This window comes from Barbatula barbatula (genome assembly GCF_947034865.1).
Source record: "Barbatula barbatula genome assembly, chromosome: 7".
In the NCBI taxonomy this organism is placed as follows: Eukaryota; Metazoa; Chordata; class Actinopteri; order Cypriniformes; family Nemacheilidae; genus Barbatula; species Barbatula barbatula.
Window position 1 is genome coordinate 8,988,632 of NC_136770.1, and position 19,788 is coordinate 9,008,419.

Sequence of the window (19,788 nt, forward strand, 5' to 3'; positions counted from 1 at the left end):
TAAACAGTTTAGATTTGATGGAGCTTGATGGAACAACTCCTTCCCAGAAGAAGATAAGATAATTTTTGGGAATGGTGAATTACTAACAGCACTTTGTTCCAAACTATTCTGCCGTAGCCAAGCCACTTTTTAATCTTCTGAAGGGTCAAAAGTCGACAGCAAGGAATCTGAGGAAGCTGAGTCATGCTCGTCAGAATAGGAAGCTGAAATCTAGTGACTGGACACAAGCACAAGACTAGCAGTCGAGCAGCTGAAAGCATCGCTAGTCGAGAGCGTTGTCCTTGCCCATCCAGATTTTGAACGGCCTTTCATATTGGCAACGGATGCTTCCTTAGATGGTATTGGAGCTGTGCTCTCACAGATCACAGAGGGGGAGACAAAAGCCAGACCTGTAGCTTTTGCCAGTAAGTCCCTTTCTCTGTCGCAGCTAAATTATCCTGCACATCGTTTGGAGTTTTTGGCCTTGAAGTGGTCAGTGTGTAATAAATTCAGCCATTGGCTCAAAGAGCATGAATTCACTGTCTTAACTGACAATAATCCTTTGGCTCATATACTTACAAAACCCAAACTGGATTGCTGCGAACAACGTTGGGTGGCTAAATTGGCTAGCTACAACTTCGACATAAATTATGTGCCTGGTCCCCAGAACATAGTCGCTGATGCCCTGAGCAGGGTTTCATTTGTCAAAACTGATGTCATGCAGAGACTGCTCAAATAACCATATGGAGCACTACTAGCTGGTTCCAGAGGAATTTCTACAGATTTTGTGCAGGATGCATTCAGACTTTCCTGTGATTCAGATAGGAGGCAGAGTGTCATTAATGCAGGCCAGTCATGTGGATCGGACATAAAGCAGACCAAAGACCTTCTAACCGTCTCGAATGCAGATGTCTCTGCCATATTGAGCTCACATGTTGAGTGGAACATCGGTGCCAGAGCACGAGCAATGTCTGTAGTAGATCACTTACCTCAGTTGATGTCGGTAGGGCAGGACACGTTGCCAACATATTCAGAACAGGAGTTGCGTGAAAAACAGCTCACAGACAAAATTTTGTCAAGAGTCTTATATTATGTTGAGCGTCAGCGAAGGCCTTCAAGAAGAGAGAGGTCAAAAGAATCAACGAGCGTTCTTCGATACCTGAAGTACTGGGAGAAACTTGCTGTCAGAAGTGGTATCTTGTACAGAGTGCCCTGTGACCGATTATCAAGGAAAAAACGATTTCAATTTGTGGTCCCAGAGTCTTTAGTGAGTGTGATCTTGAGAGGAATCCATGACGATTGTGGTCACCAAGGTCAGTCGCGGAGTATTAGCCTTGCAAGGCAGCGCTTCTTTTGGCTGAACATGGAGCGAAATGCAAGGGACTATGTGCGCTTATGTCATCACTGCACTGTGAGCAAAATGACTGATCCTTCTGGTAGAGCACGCCTGGAGAACATTTCAACAAGTAGGCCGTTAGAGCTCGTCTGCATAGACTTCTGGTCAGCTGAAGACTCTACTAACAAGTCTGTTGATGTATTGGTGATAACCGATCACTTTACAAGGCTAGCACAAGCCTTTGTGTGTAGGGATCAATCTGCCAAACAGGTTGCCAGGATAATATGGGACAGGTATTTTGCATATATGGCCTGCCAGACCGAATCCATAGCGATTTTTTTGGTATTGTAATGGTGAATAAAGTATGGAAGGATACTGCGGAATGTATGTAGATGTTCGGCTGTCAGTAGCTGGTGAGAGAGCTTAGCGCTACTCTCTCATCACTTCGTCCTTAAGGGATAATTGGTTTTTGACTGTCCTCCTATGGGAGTTCCTTTCGTCTTGTGAAGTTTATTATTATGACCTGAAGAAAAAGTGTTCCGTTGTTGATATTCCCCTGGTCATCCATATATTTTATGTAATTCAGTGGGGGTGGATGTAACAGGGTTAAAAAGAACTTTTGATTTAAAGAGTATTTCGTGAATTTCATAAAATAAGGCATTTGGTTGTATTCATTGGTGTTAGAAGGTTGTTAATGGTACTGCGGATGTTTGATTTTGTCGCTCTTATCTTGCCGTATGGCAACAGACTCAAGTAGCGATGCTGTGGTCCATATCAATGTCTGCAGTATTTCATCAGCCTATTTCAATTCTTTCTTGTTGTTTCCAATAAAAAGGGATAAATCGAAGCTGAACCCAATTGTGAGTGTGTCCTTCCGCATTCGTTAGACATATATGTTATTCGATTTTTCATAATATTTTTATATTTATTATTCTTTTTTTAAGAAACTGAAGGAATTATAAATTTGGGAAGTAATTGCTTCTCCATGTCTCAATTCAAATGAGGATGCGTTACCAACAGCATTACCATCCTATTTTGGTATCACTTTCCCTTTCATTGAATAGATTTGTTTTGCCGGTTTTTGGTGTTTACAGCTATTGAAATCAACTCAAGTCAAGTTTATTTATATAGCGCTTTTTAGTCAGCTCAAGTCAGCTTTATTTATATAGCGCTTTTTACAATTTTCATTGTTACAAAGCAGCTGTACAAGAAAAAAATGACTATAAGTAAAACATAAAAGGTTATGGAATTCAAAACACAGGTCAAATATCAGACACACAATAAATTCCTATATGCAGTGTTAATTAAATAAGACAACCAAATTCTAGCAGCCCCCCCGGCCAGGCAAAACAGTGCAAAACAGTATGCAAACGGTGGCGAGGAACCCAAAACTCCATTGGAGGAGAAAAAAAACCTCGGAGGGAAACCAGGCCTAACTAGATAAGAAAAGGATCTGCCACCTGCACTTGATTTTGAAATTCTAGGTATTACCAACTGACCTGACGCCTGAGAGCGTAGTGCACGTGATGGACTATAATACGTAAGAAGTTCTCTCAAGTAGTGAGGTGCTAAACCATGCAAGGCTTTATAGGTAATAAGCAAGATTTTAAAATTTATGCGATGCTTTATAGGTAACCAGTGCAAGGTTGACAGAACCGGGCTAATATGCTCATACTTTTTTGTACGTGTAAGAACTCGAGCTGCCGCATTTTGGACCAGTTGGAGTTTTTGTAATAGGCCTGCAGGGCAACCACCTAATAGTGCATTACAGTAATCTAGTCTTGATGTCATAAAGGCATGTATAAGCTTCTCCGCATCTGATGATGACAGCATATGACGTAATTTAGATATATTTTTAAGATGGAAAAACGCAATCTTACAGGTGTTGGCGACCTGGTTCTCAAATGACAGAGTACTATCGAATATAAAGCCAAGATTCTTAGCTGAAGATGAGGGTTTTATGGAACATCCATCAATAGTTAAGCAGTATTCTTGGTTGTTACGTAGGGCGGCTTTCGGTCCGATAAGTAACACTTCAGTTTTGTCCGAGTTCAGTAATAAAAAATTGCTACTCATCCACTTTTTTATATCGACAATGCATTCCACTATTCGATGGAATTGCTGTGTTTCGTGAGGCTTCGAGGAAATATAAAGTTGCGTATCATCAGCATAGCAGTGAAAGCTTATTCCGTGTCGCTTTATTATATCTCCTAGGGGTAACATGTATAATGCGAAGAGCATAGGCCCTAGTACTGAGCCCTGTGGTACACCGTACTGGACTTGCGATTTGCGTGATACCTCATTGTTTATTTTTACATATTGGAAACGGTCGCATAAATAAGATCTAAGCCATTTCAAAGCTATTTCCTTAATACCGACATCATTTTCAAGTCCATGTAGGAGCATGCTGTGGTCAATGGTGTCGAATGCAGCACTAAGATCTAGCAGCACCAATAAGGAGATACAACCTCGGTCGGACGCCATAAACAGATCATTCGTAACTCTAATCAGAGCAGTCTCTGTACTGTGATGTGCTCTAAATCCAGACTGGAAATCTTCATTAATCTCATTCCTTTGGAGGAAGGAACATATTTGAGTTGAGACTACTTTTTCCAGAACCTTAGATAAGAAAGGTAGATTCGAAATAGGTCTATAGTTAACTAGTTCTCCAGGGTCCAGATGGGGTTTTTTGACAAGGGGCCTTATAACAGCCACTTTATATGCTTTAGGCACATGTCCTAATGTCAGAGATGAGTTAATAATGCTAAGTAGAGGATCTATAATTTCTGGGAGCATCTCTTTCAGAAGATTTGTAGGTATAGGGTCTAGCATGCATGTAGTCGATTTAGATGATCTAATGATTTTCGATAGTTCATCGTGATCTATAGTAGAAAATAAACATAATTTCTCCTTAGGGGTGCTGTAGTAAGTCGTTTGTTCAGCGGGTTTCGCATCTGGTTGCATAGTTATAATTTTCTCTCGAATATCTTAGATTTTATTTGTGAAATAGTTCATAAAATCATCACTGCTATGCTGGTATACAGCATCAGAAGTCGCTGACGATTTATTTTTGGTTAATTTAGCCACTGTATCAAATAAAAACCTAGGGTTATTTTGGTTTTCTTCTATTAATGATGAAATGTAGGCGGATCGAGACGTTTTTAGGGCTTTCCTGTATTTTTTTGTACTATCCTTCCAGGCAGTACGAAATACCTCTAATTTAGTCTTTTTAAAGTTGCGCTCCATTTTTCGTGCCGCTTTCTTTAGAGCCTGAGTGTGTTCATTTTTCCACGGTGTCGGTCTGTCATTTTTAATCTTCTTTAAGCGCAAGGGAGCAACTATGTCTAGCGTTTCCGAGAAGGTGGCATTAATATTTTCAATAGTAAAGTCAAGATCTTCAACGTTATTACTCATGCTAGAGATTTGAGACAATTCAGGCAAATTATCAAGAAACGCACCTTTTGTAGTCGAAGTTATTGTTCTACAATATTTGTAACTTGGAGTTTGATTTGCCACCATTGGGTATTGAAGCAAGCATGATACCAGATAATGATCTGAGATGTCTTCGCTCTGCTGAAGGATTTTAACATCGACCACGTTTATACCGTAAGACAAAATTAAATCTAAAGTATGATTACGAAGGTGAGTAGGTCCTGACACATGTTGACTAACGCCCATGGAGTTAAGAGTGTCTTTAAAAGCCATTCCTAAAGCATCTGTATCATTATCTACATGAATGTTAAAGTCCCCGGCAACAAGGACTCTGTCTGCAGCCAGTACTAGTTCTGATAAGAACCCACCAAATTCTTTAATAAAATCTGTGTGGTGCCCTGGAGGCCTATATACATTAGCCAGAATAAATTTTAAAGATGTTTTGTCCTTAGGATTAGGTATTGATGCATCAAGTACCATGACTTCAAAAGAATTGTATTTAGGATTAGACTTCTGGGAAATGCTAAAAGAGTTACGGTAAAGTGCAGCAACACCTCCCCCTCTGCCTTTTAGGCGAGGCTCGTGTTTATAATAATAATCTTGGGGGACAGACTCATTTAACGCAATATAATCATCTGGCTTTAGCCATGTTTCTGTGAGACAGAGCATGTCTATTTTATGATCTGTTATCATATCATTAACAAAAAGTGCTTTATTAGAGAGAGATCTAATATTAAGCAATCCGAGTCGTAACAGTTGATTATCTGTATTATGTTCATGTTTAGTTAGTTTAACACCATATAAGTGCCATATTTCTAGAGAGTAGAGAAGCTCCAGCCCAGGAGGGGTGGAGACCATCTCTTTTCAACAGGTCAGGTCTGCCCTCAAAACTCTTCCAGTTATTTATAAAAACAATATCATTCTGCAGGCACCACTCAGACAACCAGCCATTTAGTGATGATACTCTGCTATGTATCTCATCACCACGATAAGTGGGGAGGGGGCCAGAGAATATTACAGTTTCTGACATCGTGCTTGCGAGCTCACACACCTCTTTAATATTATCTTTAGTGATCTCCGATTGACGGAGTCGAACATCATTTGTGCCGACGTGAATAACAATCTTACTGAATTTACGATTAGCCTTAGCCAGCACATTTAAATTTTCATTGCTTTTTAATTTTCATTGTTAAAGCAGCTGTACAAGAAAACATATTGACTATGAGCAAAACATATAGGGTTATGCAAGTCAAAACACAGGTCAAATATCAGACAGACTATAAATTCCTATATGCAGTGTTAATTAAATAAAACTGTAAAATTCTAGCAGCCCCCCCGCCAGGCAAACAGTATGCAAACGGTGGCGAGGAACCCAAAACTCCATTGGAGGAGAAAAAAAACCTCAGAGGGAAACCAGGCCTAACCAGGGGAATCCAGTTCCCCTTTGGCAAAACCTGCAGCCTCTGCACAAGCTCTACAGTGCTTGCACAGCAAGGCAAAAACATAGATTTACGATTATCATTAATAATCTAATAGTGGTTGATCTTGGCAAACAAAATTTTGAGAGTCGGCGCGTTGTTTGTCCAGCTCTATCATCAAAGCTTTTGTCAGGTCTGGGCATAGACTGCATCCTCCCCGCTCTGGTAATATTGGACTGCATCCTGCCCGCTCTGGCAACATTGGACTGCATCTTGCCCGCTCTGGTAACATTAGAACCATGTTGTTATTGGAAGTGTTCCTGTTTCCGGTTGATCGAACTAGTGCAGCCTAAACCTTTGCAATATTTATATTATGATAGTGTGGTGTATGCAAGATTAAAAAGATGAGTCTTTAGTCTAGATTTAAACTGAGAGATTGTGTCTGTCTCCCGGACAGTGCGGGGAAGGCTGTTCCAAAGTTAAGGCGCTAGGTAGGAAAAGGATCTGCCTCCTACACTTGTTTTTGAAATTCTAGGTATTACCAACTGACCGGACGCCCGAGAGCGTAGTGCACGTGAAGGACTGTAATACATGAGAAGTTCACTAAAGTAGTGAGGAGATAAACCATCTTGGGCTTTATAGGCAATAAAATGGCTGCCGCATTTTGGACCGGTTGGAGTTTTTGTAATAAGCCTTCTGTCATGATCCTGCCTGATCATATTAGTCCCATGTGTTTTGTGTGGAGAAAGAGCATTGTTTTGGTTTGTCACGCCATGCTCTCTCTCCGGTGTCACGTCCTTTCGCCCCGCCTCATTGTTTCCCTATTAGTGGCGCATTAGTGTTTTGTCCTGTCACCGTCCCTGAACCATCTTCCCCTTAGTGTTTCATTCCCTTCACCTGCCCCGTGCAATCCTCCTGTTAGATTTCCCTTAGTGTTTAATTCCTGTCACCTGCTGCCACTCTTGTGTTATTGGTCCTCATTAGTGTTTCCCTTTATCTAGTCCCAGTTTCCCTCTGTCCCTTGTTGGTTCATTGTTTATCTGTTCACGTTTGCCCACCTTAGTCTGTCCTGCTGACCCTGTCTTGTTTGGATTAGCCTTGTTCCTTTTTCCTGTTCTTGAGTTTGGTGATTATAGGTTTTTTTTGTGATTCGAAGGACATCGTTTGTTTTGTCCCCCTTGTGGGAAGTTTTCCTTTGCACCTTTGTCTTGTTTTGTTCCTGTTTTCCCCATTAAGGGTTTTTTGGTTTAAATAAAGTTGTTATTTAACACTCGTCTGCCTGCGAATGGGTTCTGTCCATAACCGTGACACCTGCAGGGCAACCACATAATAGTGCATTACAGTAATCTAGTCTTGATGTCATAAAGGCCATAAACTTCTCTGCATCTGATGGTGACAGCAGTTTAGATATATTTTTAAGAGGGAAAAACACAATTTTACAAGTGTTGGCGACATGGTTCTCAAATGACAGAGTACCATCGACTAAAACGCCAAGATTCTTTGATGAAGACGAGGGTTTTATGGAACATCCGTCAATAGTTAAGCAGTATTCTTGGTGGTTACGTATGGAGGTTTTCGGTCCAATAATGCCACATTTACACGATGAAAAACGGAAAAGTATTTCTTTTTGCGGTTTTGAAAAGTTTCACGTACACACAACACCATTATTAAAACAATCCGCGTTTACACAGATCCGCAAAAATGACTAAAACCCTGTATTACGACATCACTTTGTAAAGAAAAAAATAACTGTGTCCCTGACGATTGATTGACATTTTATTCGAAAGGCGGACCTCCGTCGCTAAAGAGACCATACAATACAGAGCGCTGCATTTTTCCTCATTCAAAGTGAAGAGAAGCGTGCGCACATAAAAAAACAAGATGGCGAAAACATTCGAAGGGTGTCCTTCCATTGAAGCTTGTCAACAACGCCATCTATTCGTCCTACCGGGTCTGATCCAAAAGCGCAGTTTAAAAACCCTTTGTCGCTGTGAATGAGTGTTAAGATTTTGCTGTAGGTCTCCGCTGGTGTTTATAGCACTGGTGTAGTAAATCTACACTTTGCTGGAGAAGCGTTAACAAACCCAAAAACCCATGTAATCCGCGATTTTTCGTTGTGTTTGGATGTACACGCGCATGCCACACCCCCACACCTAATACATATGCGCACAATGTCGTTTTCTCATTGTTGCGTACTTCGGGGTTTACACAGAGTGAGAACGCAATGGTTTTCAAAAACTTGCACTTTGAAACCCGTTTTAAAAAGTTTGCGTTATCAGTCCCCTTAAACGCAGTTTCCGTGTAAACGGACAGCCAAATCGCATAAATTGTTTTGCACTTTCACTTGAAAACGGTCTTGTGTAAACGGCCCCTAAGTAACACTTCTGTTTTGTCTGAGTTCAGTAATAAGAAATTGTTACTCATTCACTTTTTTATATCTACTGTTTATTCCACTATTCGATGGAATTGCTGTGTTTCATGAGGCTTCGAGGAAATTTGCGTAAAGTTGCGTATCATCAGCATAACAGTGAAAGCTAACTCTGTGTCATTTTATTATATCTCCTAGAGGTAGTATAATGCTGTGATGTGTTCTAAATCCAGACTGGAAATCTTCATTGATGTCATTCCTTTGGAGGAAGGAACATAATTGAGTTCAGACTACTTTTTACAGAACTTTAGATATGAAAGGTAAATTTGAAATAGGTCTGTAGTTAACTAGTTCTCCAGGGTCGAGATGCTTTTTTTGACAAGGGGCCTTACAGCCACCTTATGCTTCAGGCACATGTCCTAGTGTCAGAGATGAGTTAATAGTGCTAAGAAGAGGATCTATAATTTCTGGGAGCATCTCTTTCAATAGATTTGTAGGTATAGGGTCTAGAATGCATGTACTTGATTTAGAGTTCATTGTGATCTATGGTAGAAAATAATCACAATTTCTCTTTAGGGGCGCTGTAGTTAGTTGTTTGTTCCTTGGGTTTCACTTCTGGTTGCAAAGTTATAATTTTTTCTCCAATATCTTGGATTTTATTTGTGAAATTGTTCATAAATTCATAACTGCTAGGTTGGTATACAGAATCAGAAGTCGCTGACGATTTATTTTCGGTGAATGTAGCCAGTTGTGTTAAATAAAAACCAAAGATTGTGCTGGTTTTCTTCTATTAATGATGAAAGGTGGGTGGATCTAGACGTTTTAGGGCTTTCCTGTATTCTAAAATACTGTCCTTCCATTCTGTATGAAATACCTCTAATTTAGTTTTCTGTTGCGCTCCATTTTACGTTTTGAGCTTGAGTGTGTTCATTATACCACCGTGTCGGGCTGCTTTAACCGCAGAGGATCAACTGTGTCTAGTATTTCCGAGAAGGTGGCGTTAAAATTTTCAATTGTAAAGTTTTCCTATAGCTCAGTGGTAAGAGCATTGCATCAACAACACAAGGTTGTTTGTTCGATCCCATGGGATTGCATATACCTATGTAAAATGTATAATGGAATTTAAGTCGCTTTGGATAAAAGCGTCTGCTAACTGTAAAGTCAAGATCTTTAACGTTATTACTAGAGATTTGAGACAATTCAGGCAGATTATCAAGCTACAAGCTTGGTAGTTGAAGTTATTTTTCTGCCATATTTGTATCAAGGAGTTTGATTTGCAACCATAGGCCCATGAACTTGCCATCTACTCCCTTAGGGATGTTTTTGTAAATAATTGTCTGTTCCGTCTCCAAAACTACAAATATCCTTTATTCAATTATCTGATCTTGTTAAAGCATTTTCTTCTCCTACAGCAAGATTACACAATATACTGGAAGGAAAACATTACACATTTCAGTTTCAGTTTTTTTCTGTGTAAAGTTAAACGCTGCTAGCTACCATTTAAATAGAGTGTTTATATTAATGTTTGTTGTTACTTTTTATTCCTGCATTCGCTATCTTGAGGAAAAATACATCTTATAAGGGGGATATGAAGGGGGAAAGTATGAGACGATACAAATAATTTTTACAATACGCTCAACGTTTTGCCACAAGATGTCACTATATTATCATAAAATGTGAGGGGGCTTTTCCCATAAAGTACGCTCCAGATCTGTTGTGGCAGGAGGTAGGCTACAGCTATGGTCGAATTCTCGCCGATGTTTGGATCCCAATCCTACCGCCAAATTTAACCATAAACCTAAGAGATTTTGACCGTTGCTCTACACCATCTTGCCTTAACCCGAAATTGTTTTGTTAAACATATTACAAACAGCGGTTGCTGAAGTAAATTGTGATAAAAAATAAATAAGATATCAAATGACTGATGTATTATTTTTATCCCTTCGAGCAGGGCTGGACTGAGACAAAAAAAGGGCCCTGGCATTTTTACTCAGACCGGCCCACCACAATGGGTCGGACACAACCAACCAGTACACCATCCTTGCGGTCCCTGTAGATATGCATATCTACTGTTCCATTCCCCCAAAAACCTAAAAAGCTGAGAACTAAGTGCCATGGACCAGTGTACCAGTGCAAGTGGACCAGTGTACTCACTCTCTCTTGACTGACTCCCTGGTGGTAGACCTATACCTACTTGTTGTGTGATTCGCGCAAATTGAGCGTTAGTAAGGGAAGCCAAACAATCCAATAGTGGGATGAGACAAGAGGGGTATTACAGAGCTCGCGCCGCGCTGACATGTCATCTGCGCGATTTAATTTCCTATCGCCAACCGATGGGCAGCGTGGCACCAACCAATCCGCTGCACTGACCACTTAAAACATATACAATGTTCATTTGGCGCCACTCGTTTACATTTTACCCATAAACCTCTGCTATTATTAACATAAATAGTTGAGGTAAAATGGCTAGGCGCAAAACGTACTACAATAATAAAATTAATTACCTGAACATGTAAACTGTCCTATATAATTTCCAGGAGGTTGGCGTGCTCCTCAAGACTACGATATTGGAAGTCATTGAAGTTTCTGCTTTGTACAGGTCTTTCCGTAGCCTCTATAGTATAGAGTCTTTACATATGTGCAGTTCTTCAAAGTATCGATGCAAAACACTACCGTTTACTTGTACACTATTAAAGATAAAAATGTGTAAATGTAAACAAATGTAAATGTTTTTAAGGAATGAGGGGTTTCTTTATTGTACATTTGAGTGTACGGTTTGCGCTGTTTCAATAACGTGTGCGCTGACGAGGAGTCGGCTGGCTGGGCGATTGAATCGCGCAGATGACATGTCAGCGCGGTGCGAGCTCTTTAATACCTGCTGTCTCGTCCTACTTTTGGATTATTTGGCTTCCCATAGTTCGCGCGAATTGAAAAATCTGAACTTTGGCGAAAATTCGCGCCGCGTTTACGAACCAGGAGCTTGCTCTAGTAGGGATGTGATTATGACATAGCGAGCGGAGGCAGGAATCCGAAACAACAATGAAGGACTGCGCCTCTGAAGGATTTGATGGACCCAGACATGGCGCCGAACGAGTCTACGTCGTTCTTCAGCCTTCCATAGCACATAATGCGCAGCTATCCTCTCAACTAAATCAATGTCCGCCATTTCGCAATTAGAGGGGCGCCGCCTGACAGAAGCCCCTCCATGACGCGAATGAAGCGAGTAAAAGCAAAATGTTCAAGCGTCCAACTAGACGCTAATAGCTCGATTTACAGCGTTTGGTGTGAACACTCTACAAGACACTGACTGCATCTGACACGAGAAACTGGGGGGGGTGGAGTCTGTTAAGAGATGATTGGGCCAGCCCAGTGTCAGTATGGAAAATGAACCAATGGGCCGCTGTCCCTGCTTTATGGGCCGGTCGTTGGCCGATTAAAAAAATATAATATTATATTATATCGGCCCCCAAGTGCGTCGGCCCACCGGGCATTTGCCCGGTATGCCAGATTACCAGTCCAGCACTGCCTTCGAGGGATACCGTATGATGAATCTGATTTTTAGCATCTGTGGCTTAAGTGTGTGTTTTCCCACGAGTCCGTCCAGTGAATATCGTCCATGTGAGCCAGATTAATGATCTTTTAATTAGACGAATGTAAATAATGCAGTCATAGCATAGCAGTACAATTATAATTTCAAACATATTTTCCTAAATAAAGTTATTACTTGCAGTTGTCGCTGTAGTATAAACACCCCTCAAGAACGAACGAGTGTTGCAAAGCTCTCGTTAACTTTCTTAAATCTATAGGGTTATACCACAATATATAGGACAGTTTTTTAAATATATATAAAAAAATTCTCTCTCTCTCTCTCTCTCTCACTGAAGTACTTAAGACTTGATATTACACACTCCGGTACAGTAGGTGGCGGTAGGCACCTGAATAAATTGGTTGCGATCCGCCATAAAACTAAAAGAAGAAGAAGAACCCGTATTCTAAGGTCCTTGATGCGTGCGTAACGTTAGTGATTTTAAATGACAAGCCACCACCCCCCTCGAAAAGTGAGATTGCTTGGGCTAGGAAAGGCCATGATAGGAAAGAGCTGAAGGATACTTATAAGGGAAGTGTTTTGGAATAGTGTTTGTAATTCCCCTCGATTAAAAAAAATGCAGTGATTAGGCGTAACGCCCCGAAGCACGCCAGCCAACAGTATACCTGTTCAACTGTTTAACTGGTCCTGCTCGTGCATTCGCTGCGATTGTGAGCGAGCGAGCTAGCAGATTTAGCTGATCGGCCGCGGAGGAGGGGAGACTAACCGAGAGAAAAGACGCAAAGAGTGGAATCGTCAAAGATCTCCGTCAATAAACCTAGTAGTATGTCGCCCTCGGAGAGTAACTCGAGCTTTGGATGAGGTTTGGTCGCCCCATTCGTTTGCACAAAGTTTTGCACAGCTGTGATGGTTGTGCCAGTGCGGGGCTCCGGTGGAGGCGCGACGGCGGTGTCCAGGGGTTGGCCGCATATGGTTCTTTGGAAACTAGGGTGGTTCTTTCTCCTCATGCTTCTAGATGGGGCCCGATGCCTCGCCAACCCGAGCATTGCGCCAGGAATAAACAATAACAGCAGACCAAACGTGAACGTATTCATGAGCGAGGAAGAGGTGAAGAAACTTCTGGGTGTGTATAATTTATTCTTCATTTTAAATTCACTAACTTTTGTTCTGGAATACACCTGAAGTTCTGCCTTTTACTAGTCCGCAAAAAAAACGTATTGCTATTTTAACAAAATACTTACCTCCGAGATAAACTACTGAAACTTTCATTGTTGTAGTTGGTTAGCTCCACATGTTAGCATTAACATTTAGGCCAGAGACAATTTGCAGGGTCCTTGTAACATCTACAGTATTATATGCTGTTGAAATGTGCAGAATTGAGTAAGAAAGTTTGACTAATAACATGCCGAAAATGTAAGCTTGTGTATTTGGAGACAGATAACAGGGATTTTTCTATAGGAATAAGGATAGGCTAGAAAGTTTCCAAGTGAATTACAGTGCTTTCAGAATGGCAAAAGAGTAGCATTTAAAAAAGCAAATTTGCCTCTCACTTGTGTTATCCTAATGGCGACTGTAAAAACAACATGTCTAATTCTAAATTTGGGGAACCCTCGGTGTATGTAGATAGAAATGGCTCATTCTAAGGTAATTAAAACATAATGGTTCATTATATAAGGTCTGTATACACCTTGTAAGACATGATAAAATATGTATATTATTATTATTTCTGTCAATAGATCCCCCTGAATACTACACACAGCAGCTTTAACTTGAGTGTTTACAATTTGCTTTGTATCTAAGCAGTTGTACATGTCAACAAAGCAATAAAGATATACAAGTAATATGAAACAGAGAAATGGAAGAAAATCTGTACTCATGTCATGTATTCACACATGCATATATGTACACACACATATAGAGGCATTATGTTATACAGTAGAGTACAAAACAACACAAGTCTTACAAAAGACAAGCCAGAGACAAAATCAGGCTAGTATTTAACCAAATCCGATTTTTCAAGGATGGTAGGAGTACTTTGTCATCTGAAAACCCCATAGGCTATTGAAAGCAGTATTGGGTCATTCCATGTCAACTTAACCAGAGGTCCTCGGCTTGAATTTTAGATTTTTTTTCTATTTTTACAGAAACAAGAACAACATCAGTACACTGTTAAAACTGTTACATGGATCTAACTCAATAAAATTAAGACAACATTTTCCAACTACTTTTTGCAAGTGTAGTGAACTAACTGATATTTTGAGTAATACAACTTAATTTCTTTGCATACATTGAAATGCATATTATTAAGTAGCATTTTCAGAAAAAGCCAATAAATTGAGTACAATCAATGTACAAAAATAGCAGCATATTATACACATTAAACTTAATTAAAATAGGTAACATTTTAGTTAATGTCCTCTGAGTTATTAATTTTTTACCAAATTGCCCTTTCTTTTGTTTTGGAAGTGTAAACAGCTTCAAATAATGAGTTGCTGTAATGTCAATTTCCAACATTTATTAAATCATTGCCCTATGCAAACAGTAGCAGTATAAACGTGTTAATATCAAGTTACAGGCACTTTTGTAACAATTCACAAGTCATATTTAAAATGAGCTGGACAGTGTTAACAATCAATAACATCTGTATTCATTCATTAAAGAAAGCATGACCTCTGTGTATAAAGTGCAGTTTAGTTGAATACCCTCACAGTATAGTTTTTTACTGTGTACACATAATATACAAAACATTTTTATATCAAATTAACATGCACTTTTGTAACAATTCACGAACCATATTCAAAATGAGCTGGACAGTGTTAACACTCAATAACATCTGTATTCATTCATTAAAGAAAGCATGACCTCAGTGTATAAAGTGCAGTTTAGTTGAATACCCTCACAGTATAGTTTTTTACTGTGTAATTTTAAAACATTTTAATATCAAGTTAACAGGCACTTTGTAACAATTCTCAAAGCTATATCCAAACAGTAGCAATGAGCTGGACAGTATAAACCATCAAGAACATCTGTATTCATGCATTAAAGAAAGTATGACCTCAGCCTATAAAGTGCAGGTTAGTAAAACACCTTCGCAGTACAGTGTGTACATAATATTTAAACATTTAACAATAACATTAAAGGTCACAAACATGAGCATTTGACCTCAACCTTCACAGTGTGTTTTTGAAAACATCTTGAAAACAGTTTTTAAAGCGCAGCTTCACAGCAGGGCTATTTTGTGTGTATAAAATATAAACTTTTTTTTCACACCACAAATTATGACCCACAACATAGTATAGAGAACATGACAAGGACATACCATTACAACATTCTGAAAAATTCAACGTTATGTCCAATAATGAGGTGGAACAGACAAAGAAAACAGCTATTCACAAGTGCAGAGTGACATTCATGTCTGAGTACCTAGGCAAGGAGCTTGTTTTTCAGAGTCACGAACTTGGGGCTTTGTTTTGGGCGCAGTGTGTCAAGTCCCACGAAAAGTCTTTGAAAAACCTCAAATGTTTTGGAAACCTTGGATGGATACTCAAGATTGAGTGCATATGTCAACCCAAGCAGTAAGCAGCATGCTTTGGCCAGATTTCCAAGCTTGGTAAGGACTGGTATTCCCTCAATGATGATTCCTACTGCACCTGGCTCATGACAGACATAGATGCTCATATTCTTCATTCTCAGGTCCTCATGAACAGTGGTCTCTGCAGCCCCCTTTGAGATAAAAGATAAAGTATTCAAGACTAACAATGTCATTTGTTGATGAAAAACAAATACCCCACCTCTACCTGCCAAATGCTGGTTCAGTCAGTTCACATTAACAGTCAGCACAATTTAAACCTGTTCACTAGACTGACCCAAACCTGCTTTGAGACAATACTAACACAGTAATCAGAGATGAGCTCCTGTCCACTCTCTCCCATATACTCAAAGAGGCATCTCAGAGTGACATCTCTCTTCTTCACTGCAGTTGCACTTGGGTCCTAGCTAGAACAATAATGAATATATTATTTTGGTTTGTAAATTCACTCAAACCCTGTAATGCAATCATTACTGTAGGTCTGTATTCGTTTTTCTTTTTTATCCATTATATTAATAGTAATAACACTTGAGACTATTAAGGAAAAAAATGAACAAAAAAAAACTTACCCAGATAAGCAAGATAACTGAAAAACAAACTACTCCAATTGATTAATATTGTACCTTTTAACTCTGTAACTACTTTTGCCCCACCTGTATCAGTTCCATCAATAAGTTATTGATGTGTTGACCAGTTGCTCCTCCCTTGGCACTAAAGAGCTCTAGGAGCTTTGGGGTGTGCTTGTCCAGCTGTGACATAAACGTTGCTTCCAGGGGAACCGCAGTACATCTTTGGAACTCCTCGTTTACCTGTAAGACAGCAAATGTTTGACTGTTATTTAAGGGGGTTTAAAGATTAGCAACATTTTAACTTTATGCAAAGCAGTAGAGTCTACTATCTCATGTCCAAGTCACAATTTCCAAAAAGTTCTCAGAAGTGAGTCGTGTCAGGAAAAACAGAGTGAGTCACATACCTGGAATGGTTCGAAGAGGGCCACACCAGGAGACTTTGCAACCACTTCCTGTCTTCTCCAGCTGTATGTTCTGGCCATCATATCATTTGTGCTCCTGACGAAGTCCTTTGTCTGATGGGCAGCAATTAGGTCAAGTCTCAGTTTCTCTAGGGTTTCACCATGTGGGTGTGAGGGTAAGTAATTCACCTCTGCCCTCTCTGGTTTCTTGACATTTTTAGCAGATTTTCGGTCATCATTTGACTTGTTTCTCAGTGAGTTTATCAGGAGTTCAGGGCTTCCAAGTGCTTTCCGTTTTGTCCGGTAGTTTCCACACTTATACTTTAGGCTTTGCTGCCACCCATATATTCCATTAAAAGATCCAGGCTCTTTTAAGCAGGGATGCTTTGCAGCCTGATGAAAGCCCTTTAAAAATAGGGCGGACATGGATTTTGTTGAGCAGGTAGCTGCGCATTATGTGCTACGGAAGGCTGAAGATAGACATAGACTCGTTCGGCACCGTGTCTGGGTCGGTCAGATCCTTCAGAGGCGCAGTCCTTCATTGTTGTTTCAGATTTCTGCCTCCGCTCGCTATGTCATAATCACGTCCCTACTACAGCAGGCTCCTTTTTGGTTAACGCGGCGAACATTTTCGCCAAAGTTCAGTTTTTTCAACTCGCGCGAATAAAGCGAATGCTCAATTCACGCCGCCTCATTTGCATGAATCGCAACCGAAAGTAGGTCTATCACGTCTTTGCATTGACTTAACATGCAAATCACAATCTCTTAACGCTTCATTCGCGCTTAGCAGTGTGGAAATATTTCAAAATCAATGATGACGACCCACGCATGACAATCTGCATGCTTATGTCCTTGGTTTTGCCCTTTGGAGGTTATTGGACACTGAATTTTGGCTTTGAAAATTTTTGATAAGCACTTAAGATTGATTTGTTTTCATAATGAGTTGAAGTTGTTATAAATAAAGATGCTGATATGTTCATTAGTCTCATTGTGTTTTTCTTAGAAAATTGCAACAAACAAAGAAACCTAGCATCGGTTTCGGCGAGTACCAGGGAAAAAGTATCGGTATCGTAATTGATCCTTAAAAAGTGGTATCGGTGCATCCCTATTCTGAACAAATGTCATACACCGTTCTGGGCTGCTCCAGGTCAGGACAGCTCTGTGTCTCCGAGCACGGCGCTGCCTGTGACAAAATGTGAATGCTTGTTACTCCAGAATCGTTGGAGATCTCTTAATGTCCTTTTACAATCTTGTACATGGCCAACCTTTGTTTTGAGAACTACACAAGTTAGAATTTGGAAAATGCAGAATTTGGATAAAGGGAATACTATTCATTGGGGGCGTTTCATTTATTTTTTAAACATAACACCAGATGTTGGTCTAGCTTCTGTAAAAAGAGAAAACAAATTGGTTGTTCTGACATGGAATGACCCTTTTCTAATGATTGGTGTAACGTATCTCTCAATTTTTGTTTTGTATTGGTAATGGTCGATCAATATGCAGAGCCTGAATTTCATTTTTCCTACTGGGGGAATTCCTCCCTTACATGAGGAACATAGGGGGATTCATGGCTATCTATGGTTCTGCAAAACACAAAATAAGTTATTTTGAAGAATGTTGGTAAATGAAAGCCGTTGGTCCCCATTGACTTGCAATGTTTTTTTGTCCATACAATGGGCACAAATATTTTTTGTTACCAAATTTTTCTAAATATCATCTTTTGTGTACTTAATGAATTCCGTGGAGTAAAGAAAAATGTCCACTCTAGTTATGGATGGTTACACTATAGTTAGTAATAAGAAATTGTCGGTGCTGCCTGTGAGCAGGGCGGAGTAACGTAGCCCTAAATCATGTTGCAGTGTTTGTCAGAGCTGGTGCCTTCTCCAGCCCACGCACAGAGTGAAATTCTCTGACTACTTTACAGGCAGAATAAAACAGAACTTATAGCATTGGGTCTAATATGTTAGCAAGCAAGCTGCTGATAGTTTTCGACTACAGTCCTTAAAGTTAACTGCAAGTAAGCGAACCTGCAACCATCTGTAGCATAATGCCAGTTCCCGATGGTTCTATGGTAGTAAATATGGTTCTGTAGTAAATATATGGCCATAAGACTTTGAAATATCAGAATTTAAGCCTTGCCTTTATCTCCCAAGAATGTTGTTGAATCTTCCAAATGTTTTGGCTTGGGGTCCTTCACATGCGGCAGCAGGACATTCCACTGCACCAATAACACGGGGCTGCCCGCGGACCTGCCTGATTTTAAATCGGTGCTACTAAACAGGGATATCGCCCGTTATGACAAAGAAATTACAAATATCGGTCGACCTCTATCTACAATACTAGTCAAAAGTTTGGATACATTACAATTTTAAGTGATTATCATTGAAGCCTACATTTTATGGTTTAAAAATACAAATTGTAATAACTAACTTTTTATTATTTAAAGAAAAACATCACACATTATAGAAAATATTAAACAGAACAAGATAGATGAAATCAGACTCATGTGTCACTGAAGACTGGCGTAATGGGTATGGAAAATTCACCTTTGCATCACAGCAATACATTATATTTTAAATAGGGATGCACCGAAATGAAAATTCTTGGCCGAAACCGAAAAAGAGCAAACCAAGGCCGAAAACCGAAATAACAAAATACATGGAATTTATAGCTATTACCTTACTAGGTAGTACTAACTTTACTAAAATCAAGGCATTGCATAAATTAATATTAAAGTTTCAAAGAATAAATCAATTACAAATTATGCAAATATTTATTTAGCACATTGCAACAATGCACAGTATAAAATAAAATTCAAACTTAAATGTTTAACTTGACCCTACTCATTAAATAATAATGTACAGCACTTCTGGGGACTTCAGACAGATAACTATCTAGCGGTTGAGCTTGTCATCTGCATGACATTTTCGAAAGATTTGAGCTAGTGTATTTAAATAGGGCCAGTGCATAAACATTTTTATCCAAAAAATATATCTAGCAGAAATATGGCGACAATCTTATAGTCACATATATAGAAGCCTAAGAACAGAATAGACTTCCTATTAATTGAGGCATTTTCTTGCAGGATTTCACTGAACATATCAGATAACGAGGGTGCATGTCCTTCATCTGGTGCAGAGAGACGAGTC

At 39.7% G+C, this 19,788-nt stretch overlaps 1 protein-coding gene across 4 annotated transcripts in view; it reads left to right on the forward strand.

Moving 5' to 3' along the window:
• Window positions 1-12,447: 12,447 nt before the first annotated feature.
• ryk (receptor like tyrosine kinase) overlaps window positions 12,448-19,788 on the forward strand; it is an 81,902-nt gene continuing 74,561 nt past the window's right edge. The window contains exon 1 of one of the 4 annotated variants that reach the window (XM_079459914.1): window positions 12,448-13,203. In XM_079459914.1, the coding sequence (XP_079316040.1) occupies window positions 12,987-13,203 (217 nt within the window). In that variant the 5' untranslated portion in view covers window positions 12,448-12,986. The remainder of the gene's footprint in view (window positions 13,204-19,788) is intronic. The other 3 variants (XM_079459913.1, XM_079459915.1, XM_079459912.1) reach the window with 3 other exon arrangements.